Raw genomic sequence first — 10,032 nt, 5'->3', positions numbered from 1 at the left:
AAAGACACCTTTAAGGGCGCCTGGGTGGCTCAGTTGTTTGAGCGACTGCCTTCGGCTCAGGTCATAATCCTGGAGTCCCAGGATCGAGTCCCGCATTGGGCTCCCTGCTCAGCGGGGAGTCTGCTTCTCCCTCTGACTCTCCCCCCTCTCATGCTCTCTATCATTATCTCTCTCAATAAATAAATAAAAATCTTAAAAAAAAAAGACACCTTTAAGACAATCTGAGAAAATCATATGGACTGGGTTAAGATATTATCAACACTGTTAATGTGAAAATTGTATGTAGTCTTTTTATTCTAAGATTTTATTTGACAGAGAGAGAGAGAGTGAGCACAAGCAGGGGGGACCAGCAGGCAGAGGGAGAAGCAGGCTCCCCGCTAAGGATCCTGATGTGGGGCTCGATCCCAGGACCCTGGGATCATGACCCGAGCTGAAGGCAGCAGCTTAACCCACTGAGCCACCCAGGTGCCCCTACTCTCTTCTTTTTTTAAAAGGCATCCTTATCCGGGTGCCTGGCTGGCTCAGTCAGAACAGCATGCATCTCTTGATCTTGGGGTTGTGAGTTCAAGCCCCATGTTGGATGTAGAGCTTACCTAAATGAAACTTAAAAAAAAAAAAAAAAGGCATCCTTATCTGTTACCATGCACATTAAAATATGTGACATATCTAGGATTTCTTACAATAGTCTACTGAAAGGGGCACCTGGGTGACTCAGTTAAGTGTCTGACTCTTGATTTTTGGCTCAGGTCATGATCTCAGGGTTGTGAGATCAAGCCCCATGTCAGGGTCCACACTGGGCATGCAGCCTGCTTAAGATTCTCTCTCTCCTCTCCCCCTGCCCTTCCCCACCCTCCCTCTCTTAAAAAAAAAAAAAAAAAGTCTAAGAAGAAAAAGGTGAAATAAAAACTGGTAAAATGTCAATTGCTGAAGCTAGGTTAGGTAGGAGTTTGTTACACTAGTTGCTTTACCTATTTGTGTCCCCCAAAGTTCGTATGTTGAAGCACTCACCCTCCAGTGATGGTGCTTAGAAATGGGGTCTTTGGGAGGTAATTAGGGTTAGATTAGGTCATGAGTGTGGAGCCCTCACAAAGGGAAAGATGATTTTTAAAAAGATCAAAAGATAATAAAGGATTAATATACAAAAGGTACAAAGAATTTTTTTTTAAAGATTTATTTCTTTGAGAGAGAGAATGAGATAGAGAGAGAGAACACGAGAGGGGGGAGGGTCAGAGGGAGAAGCAGACTCCCCGCTGAACAGGGAGCCCGATGCGGGACTCGATCCCGGGACTCCAGGATCATGACCCGAGCCAAAGGCAGATACAATCCAACAAATGGGCAGAAGACATGAGCAGACATTTCTCCAAAGATGACAAGATCGCCAAGAGACACATGAAAAAATGCTCAAAATCACTCATCAAGGAAATGCAAATCAAAACCACAATGAAATATCACACCTCACACCTGTCAGAATGGCTAGAATCAACAACACAAGAAAAACAACAGGTGTTGGTGAGAAGGCAAAGAAAAAGGAACCCTCTTGCACTGTTGGTGGGGATACAAACTGGTGCAGCCACTGTGGAGAACAGTATAGGGGGGTCCTCCAAAAATTAAAACTAGAACTACCCTATGATCCAATAATCGCACTGCTGGGTATTTACCCAAAAAATACAAAAGCACTAATTCAAAGGGATACATGCACATCTGTTTACAGCATTATCTACAATAGCCAAATTATGAAAGCAGTCCAAGCAGCCATCAATACATGAATGGATAAAGATGTGGGTGTGTGTATACACAATGGAATATTATGCAGCCATAAAAAATGAAATATTGCCATTCACAACAACATGGATGGAGCTGGAGAATAATGCTAAGTGATGTCAGAGAAAGACAAATGCCGTATGATTTCACTCATGGAGAATTTAAGAAACAAATGAGAAAAGGGAAAAAAAGAGAGAGACAAACTAAGAAACAGACTCTTACCTAGAGAGAACTGATGGTTACCAGAGGGGAGGTGGGTGGGGGCATGGGAGAAATCGGTGAAGGGGATTAAGAGTACACTTATTCTGAACACTGAGTAATATACAGAATTGCTGAATCACTATATTGTACACCTGAAACTAATATAACACTGCATGTTAACTCTACTGTAATTAAAATAAAAATCTTAATAAAAAATAAATTTTTTTATAAATAAAATCAAAAGGTGGATAGACAGAAAGAGACATGAGAGCTCTCTGCCACCCAAGGACGTAGCAAGAAGATGCCTGTCTGCAAACCAGTAAGAGGGCCCTCACTAGACACAGATTCTGCTGGCACTTAGATCATGGGACTTCCCAGACACTTCTAAAGACACTAGTCTACTGCGTACGTTTGAAATTTTTCATTAAAAAATAACCTAGGGGCTCCTGGGTAGCTCAGTCGTTATGCGTATGCTGTCAGCTCAGGTCTTGATCCCAGGGTCCTGGGTTTGAGCTCCGCGTTGGGTTCCCTGCTCCGCGGGAAGCCTGCTTCTCCCTCTGCCTGCTGCTCCCCCTACTTGTGCTGGCTGTCAAATAAATAAAATCTTAAAAAAGAAAAAAAAAACTAAACTAAACTTGGGGGGAAAAGCTAATTAAAAACAAAAGTTGCAATAACCTCAGGACCATTAAGGACTCAGACCCCTCAGGAATGAAGGTTCAGGTCACCCCACGGGAGAACATGGAATGGGTAGTATGGAAAGAAGTTGTACAAATACCACCCACAGCCCTGTGAGCTGTCCAAAACAAGAACTGTATATATTTTATTTTGTATGTATATTCTGTATGTTTTATTCACTGCTTATTTTATGTATATTTTATTCACTGTATGTATATGTATATTTTATTCACCGCTTATTTTAGGTGGTATTACCCTCAAGAGGGTTTACTTTTTTAAGACTTTAAGTAATGTCTACACCCGACATGGAGTTCAAACTCACAACCCCGAGATTAAGAGTTGCACTCTCCACCAACTGAGCCAGCCAGGGGCCCCTCTCCTTGCTTCCTTTATATATATATTTGTAGATATAAACCAATTTTTCTATTTTTCCATATTCATATTCATACACACACACAGAGTATCCAGGTGAGACTGTGTAAGTAAGTGAACTGGAGAGACATTAGGATCAACCTAGAAATGGACGGAATGACTGATGGGATCACCGGATATGGTATTAATGGTTTCCCTCCAATTACTGATCGATCCTTCAGTAACTTTATCTTTTCCCATTTTGCTACCAACCTTTTCAATACCAACTTTTTTTTTCATTTCTTTTGACTGAATATTTAGGGCGGTTTCTATTTCATGACGGGACCCTGCTCCGCTTAAGGCTTAATTTCATGTTACCAAAGAGAGTCAGAAAATCAGGTGAGGGCTCAGTTGTTAAGTGTCTGCCTTCGGCTCAGGTCATGATCTCAAGGTCCTGGGATCGAGTCCCACGTTGGGCTCCCTGCTCAGCGGGAAGCCTGCTTCTCCCTCTCCCACTCCCCCTGCTTGTGTTCCCTCTGTCGAATAAATAAAATCTTAAAAAAAAAAAAAAAGAAAATCAGGTAAGTGACTGTGCCCTATGAGTCTCACCATACTTGCAATTCAGCTTCAGTCTTCTTCAGTAAAGTGCGAAGGATGATTATCATGCCTCATCCAGAACCCTCGCTGGAACACAAGTGCTAAATCTGAAAACACACTGGGTCAGCGGTATGCTGCAGATCACACTTACATACCCCGGAGGTCAGAGCTGAATGAAACCTCACAGATCATCAGGTAGGCGATGCTTCCCCACTCAGACTGTCCTGCCAGACACAGCAAGGCTGGGCCTTTCAAAACTGCTCTGGGTTCCCAGCTCTGCACAAGAATGGAAACAGAACCTGTTCTGGGAGCCTCCTCATTGGAAAGGCTGAGATTCTCAGTCCACAGGCCAAATTGGGGTAGTTGTCAGGATTCCTTTCCCATGGTCAACGTGCACAAACTATCCCAAATCTTTGCAACTTCAAAACATAAGACTAGAGAAAATTAGCATTAGAGACTGCTAACCACCAATATCCATTCTCCCCAGTTCTTAGAAACAGCACCCCAATGGTATCTGGGGTGGTAAAGCAGTCAACTAAAATCCTGAAATTTCCAGTCTTTCTTGCAATGAACTATAGTTACATATTTACGTTCGGACCAATAAGACTTAAGATGTTGGATGGGGCTCCCAAAAAAGCCCCTTAGAGAGGGCTGAGTAAGCAGGGAGGAGTGCTCCTTTGGCCCCACCCCACTCCTTCCTCCTCCCTGGAATACAGGGTTTGATGACTGGTGCTCTAACAGTCACCTTGGACCATGAATGACCGTGAGTATGGAAGCCACAATCAAGGATTTAAAAAAAAGAACCCAGGCCCCGGAGCAATATGCCAGCAATTCGGATTTTACTTGAGAAATAAACCATCTTGTTTAAATCCCTTTGTTTGCTTTTTGTCTTACATGCAACCAAGCCTAATACTGACCCACTGACAATTTTCAGGACCATTTCTCACACTAAAAGAGGAATTCAAAGGAAAAAATTATTTTTGGTCAAGGGACACTAATCTACCACTCCTACACCTGAGGGGACAAGTATACAATCTTTAAGAAATAAACGATGGCTCTGCTTAAGACCAGCTGGACTGAACTGAGTATTGAAGCTATTCTGAGTTTCATCCTCGTGATGTCATCCCTTTGCCAGCAACGAAATGGGGGCAGTGATAGATTTTAGGCTACAGAGCAACAACGAGGGAAAGAGCCCACTTCTCTTCCCTTGCTTCCCGGCATCTATGTGCTGTTCCTCCCATACAGTGAAGCATGGCTATACTGTTTTAGTTGCAAAACATTCCCACTAATTAATCTCTGGAGGGAAACCCTCCTCTCAAAGGTTCCTGGTCTGGAACTGGCACTACCAAGAGCTGTATAGGTTCTTCATTCCCAGGACATCCAATGACATCCCTAAAGTAAACATCACACATCTGGCTGCTTCCAGGTTCCCAGGCTCCCTACTGTCCCAGCAAGCAGTGCAGCTTCCTCATTAGAATTGCCTGCACTCAAGCAGGGTCAAAGCCATCTCCAGAGCTGGGCTATTTCTTTTTCTCCATGAAACCTATCAACTAGGAGCCCAACTTCCATATGGAACGTGCTCCTGGCTGTAACACACTCTTTGGAATGCGCATGCCTAATGCTCCCATGAGGCAGAGGGAGTTCTACTTCCCACACTAGAAGCACAGGAGAGACCGCTTCACTCCACGGTAGCATTTCTGTCATACAGAGACTTTTTATTCTTATTAATAATGCAGAGGGCATTTTGCATAAAACAAATTCCAAATTCTTTATCTGATCAATTTAAAAAATAGTGTTTACTGGGCCCCTGGGTGGCTCAGTCGGTTAAGCCGCTGCCTTCGGCTCAGGTCACGATCCCAGAGTCCTGGGATCAAGCCCAGCATCAGGTTCCCTGCTCAGCGGGGAGCCTGCTTCTCCCTCTCCCTCTGCCTGCCTCTCTGCCTACTTGTTCTGTGTCAAATAAATAAATAAAATCTTATTAAGACTTATTTATAAAAAAAAGTTTATGAAAGGACACACTAATACCTCTTCATAAAATGGTTGCCTAAGAGAAATTAACTAAGATAAAGCCAGAGTACTATTATCTATCCTGAAATTAAAAAATAATCCCTCAACTTATAACCAATGGAGACTGAAAACTCCTTGATGTATATGCATAAACTCATCTTATGCAGGTAATTCCCCAAAGTGGCTGGCAACGACATTCCCCCACCCCACATGCTCTTCCTACAATGTGACCTTATTTCTTTCATCAAGGATGGAGAGGGTCCCATGTTCCCAGCCTCCTGAGTCTCAGTGGGTGTGTGGGGACTTTGACAGAATAAAAGTATCACAGAAGTGACACTATGTAACTTCTGAGTTTAGGTCAGAGATGGTGATGCAACTTCTGCTTGGTTCTCCTCTGGCGGGGAGCCAACTGCCACCTAAGAAGCCCACCTACTCTGAAAATATCATGCTGAAGAGGGATATATAGTTCCTCCAGCCATGAACCCAGCTGAGCTCCTAGCCAACAGTCAGAATCAACTGCCAGTCATATGAGTGATCCATCTTGGCCAGCCAACATTATCGAACCTTCCCAAGATTATCTGACCACAATCAGAGGAGGCCCCACAGGAGAACTGCCCAGCTGAGCCCTTCCCCAAAATCATGACTCATAAAATTACCAACAAAATTAAGGGGTTGCTTTAAGTAAGTTTGGAGTGGCAGCAAGAGTAACCAGAACACCAACTATCTAGGGGAACGTCTCCATAATCAAGCTATCTTGTTTGGGTATGTTTAAGCCTCCACATTAAAATAAGTAAAAGCAAACCACGTACAAAACAAGTACTTTAAAACTCAGAAAGAGTTAAGATAATTTGCAAGTAAGTTTACAGAAAGGGACATAACGTGGTGGTTGAAGTCAGTGAACAGATGAGACTGTGAAAAAGAGCAGGACTGAGACAGAACATTCCTGGGGAAGAGTGGTTTCTTTCCACTAAGTGGGAAATTCCTCAAGTAGAAGCAAGGTTCTTGGTTAAGTAAATGGAATGTTCCGTGATAAAGATGACTTTGCTACCCCAAATCCACTTACCCCACCCCAAATGTTTGTGTTTTAATTTTGTATTTGTTTTTATTTTTCCGGCACAAGCACACAGTGGAGTCTAGTTTGGAAGGTGTGGGAAGGCTCTGGAAGGCACATTCAGAGGGTGTGTCTGTGGTATGAGGGCAGGAGACGATCCACGAGTCAGCAGAAAGGGACAGTGAAAGGAGTAAAGACATTTGGTCAAACTTACCCGTTGTTTATCTTGACCTCCACATTCCCAAATACAGAACCAGCCAGTGTTCCATAGGCTGGCAGGAAAAGCCATGGCTGCCTCTATGTCTCAGGTGCTCACGTGTTTGGAGCCTCTTCATGGTGCCAAGAGAACGGTTTAGTACAAGACTTAGCCTTGACAAAGGTGAGTAGAAGAGGTGCGCTCAGACAGGATACCACGTTTTATTTAAGTTCTTTTTTATTTTCCTCCACACTGGCAAAAGTTCCGAGGGAGCTTAAAGTTTTGTAAACATTTTAACTATCCCTCTTCCCCACCCCCCACTTTTGAATTTACAAAGCAAAGGAGAGCAGGAGTCCCAACTTTTAATGGTTCCCCATCTCCTCATGCTATTTGATCCAAAAACTATATACAAGTTTGTAGCAGTCTCTGTATAGTTATTGTACATGTTTGGGAGGGAGGGTGGGAGGGAGGCAAGAAGGGATAGGGAGAATGGTGATCCAAAGAATAAAAATAGAAACCAAATATAATCAGCCAAAACCAAAATGCTCTCAGAGCAACTCCAGCCTTCTTCAGGCAATGATGACAGAGAGAGAAGGTGCTCTACCAGGAGCCACCCGGACCACAGCACTTCTCACACAGGGACGGATGGTCCAATGGCTCCAGACCAAAGTGTGATTGGCAATTCCAGAGTGATGTTCTGCAGGGGGCTGGGAGAGGCAGGAAGAGTACTGGTTTATAAATAGGACTTGAATACACGTATAACTGAAGTGAAGGGGTATTAGGAGGCCATGATCAGAAGCCGGAAGCAGGCTTCTCCTCTCCCACTCTCTCCCATCCCCTCCATCCCACTGCATTCTCCTGTGTAGTGGTTTCCATGGATGAAGGTCTTAAAGATGGTTAGGTTTTGTATGCTTTCTTTTCAGAAAAGGCAAGCAACTTGCCATTCCAGAATCTTTAAACAAAACCTTTTGGGGCCACAGCAAGACACACACGTAATGCTCTGAGGAACCAGATGAAATTCCGGGCTTTTATCAGAAGCAAAAGTTTATCCCTATCCAAAATGAAATTATACAAATTCATACATATGGTAAAGATCCTAGCTGCCTCTTAAACGAGACAAATTTTCAGCAGAAAGGCCCAAAACAAACTGGTCCTAGTCCTCTGAAGTAAAAATATTTATGGGAAAAATCAGTTTTTGTAAGAAAGGAAAAATTAAGAATAAGTCCTTCTCCCAGGCCATAGGGTTTCCTCTGTCCAATCAGGTTGGAGAATGCCAAGGGAGAAGTCAGCTTGCTTGGAAGTCACTATCTAATGAAGAAAAACATGAATCCTTTCTCCAAAAGGATGCTCAGAAAGAACAGGCGAGGGGTGTGCAACATCAAACCAATCCAATCTAAACTCCACCCCACTCAGGGCCTCATTGATGCAATCCCAAAGTTAGCAGTGGCAATGCAACCTTCAGACTGGGGGCGCTCTGTCTTGTCAGACACTCAAGTCACAGTCCGTGGCATGGTGTTGCTGGTCAATGTCTGTTACCATTAACTCTCTTCATGACTGCACCAGTTAGACCCCTTGCCCTTACGGGGGGTTAAAAAGAAGAAGAAAAAGAATATAGAAAGGAAAAAGGTGACATAAGAAAGTAAATAGCTATTGGCAGATCCCAACACACTTTCTGGGACACAGTAGATGAAATCACGGCACAGTAAACAGGTGCTGCCCAAAATCAGCCTTGTTGGGGAGTAATCCCAACTGCCACCCCCAAGACACAGGGTCCGGTCCACTTATCTACAGTCTGAGATGCTCACCAACAAAAACAGTTTAAAGAATCTTGGACACAAAGGGCTAGAAGAAAAAGCCTGAGATGATCGGTTCTGTGATTTGTTGCAGAGTGATATAGAGTAAATGGTGAGTAAGTGTTGTGTCCAAAGGTGGAGAATCCATGGTCAGCAGAGAGGAGAAGGAAGGCCAGTCCACTGGCAGGTGCTCAGTAGTCATCCAAAGTCTCGATTTCACCCATATTGAGTCGCTCTGATGAAGCATTGACTGAAAACCCTGCCGGAAAAAATTGGCAATGAGTGACCACATCCAGACAACCACGGGGCTCAAATTCCAGGCAGTGGGCTGGGATAGAAGTCTCTCCTGCTTTAGCCATACAGATACTAAAGGAAGGAAGAAGAAGGAAGGATAAAGGTCAGAGAGTGGTGTTCTGCTCTTCTAATGAGAGATTCTTCGTTTTTATGTATTTCTTAGGGTTCTGGTATAATTAAGTAGGGAGGGGAAAAAAAGAATTCCAAACGAGTGCGTTAGGGATTCCTGAGAAGAATCTGGGCTGTGAGCACATGTTAAAGCCAACTGAGGCTGGCCAGTGGGGAAAGTTCATTCGGGAGGTGAATCTTAACAGAGGTGGGGGCAGGGGAAGGACAGGAATAACACATACCAAGCACTTTATAACTACCTGACCATATGACTGTGAAATCTAAGTGGGAGTAATACTACTTCAGTCCCACTAACTACTGGGAATACATTTTTCCCCCCTCATTGGGTCAAAAACCTTTTCAAAGTTTTGGCTTTTGCTATTCGAGGGTAGGAGGCTTCAGGGAAGATCCACTACCAGATCCTTATAGCCCTCAGATGTTTTGTCACAGGGTAGACAGCACAAAAAGATTAAAGTACTTTGTTCAACTCAACCTATTACAGGTAGGCTTGCAAAGGAAAGGATTTCAGTTAGCCATATTGATTAACCAAAATGGAATCTGGTTTAGAGAAAGCAGTATAAGCACCACCACTGAAGGCAAGAACAGTAATCACAAACACTACTAAAGTTGAAAACCTAATCCCATCAGCCACATGTATGTAATTTTTCTATAACTCCATAATCAAAGATTGATAAAAAGCATTAACAGGGCTTCCTTGGAATGAATGACTCCCAAAGAGCTTTCAGTTCATCCACTGTAAATGAAATCTCAAACTGTTTCAGCTGCTATTTGAATATCAAAAAGTAAACAGGCAATGCTCTCCTATCTAAAAGCAGTTAATATTACTTGTGTTCTGCCCCCTCCTTTTTGCTCTTTAAATGTTCAAGTTTTCAAACAAAGACACATTTTAAATGTACCAATAATAAAATCCTATATAATAAAAATAGCTTATTTATATTATATTCTTGACTCAAAATATCATGATTTGAAAACATAAA

General features: G+C 43.1%; 1 protein-coding gene across 3 annotated transcripts in view; it reads right to left on the bottom strand.

The window, feature by feature from the left end:
• Nucleotides 1–6,353: 6,353 nt before the first annotated feature.
• GIGYF2 (GRB10 interacting GYF protein 2) overlaps nucleotides 6,354–10,032 on the bottom strand; it is a 147,958-nt gene continuing 144,279 nt past the window's right edge. Inside the window, exons 29-30 of one of the 3 annotated variants that reach the window (XR_003518987.2) lie at nucleotides 8,645–8,891; nucleotides 6,354–7,546 (exon numbers count right to left, since the gene is read on the bottom strand). Coding sequence is in view for 2 of the 3 variants with exons in the window: in XM_027588414.2 (XP_027444215.1) it covers nucleotides 8,824–8,891 (68 nt within the window). In the remaining variant the exon portion in view is untranslated. Of the gene's footprint in view, nucleotides 8,892–10,032 lie in introns of all 3 variants that reach the window. The other 2 variants (XM_027588414.2, XM_027588416.2) reach the window with 2 other exon arrangements.

This window comes from Zalophus californianus, chromosome 3 (assembly GCF_009762305.2).
Source record: "Zalophus californianus isolate mZalCal1 chromosome 3, mZalCal1.pri.v2, whole genome shotgun sequence".
NCBI lineage: Eukaryota > Metazoa > Chordata > Mammalia > Carnivora > Otariidae > Zalophus > Zalophus californianus.
This window is presented reverse-complemented; position numbering and strand designations above follow the sequence as displayed.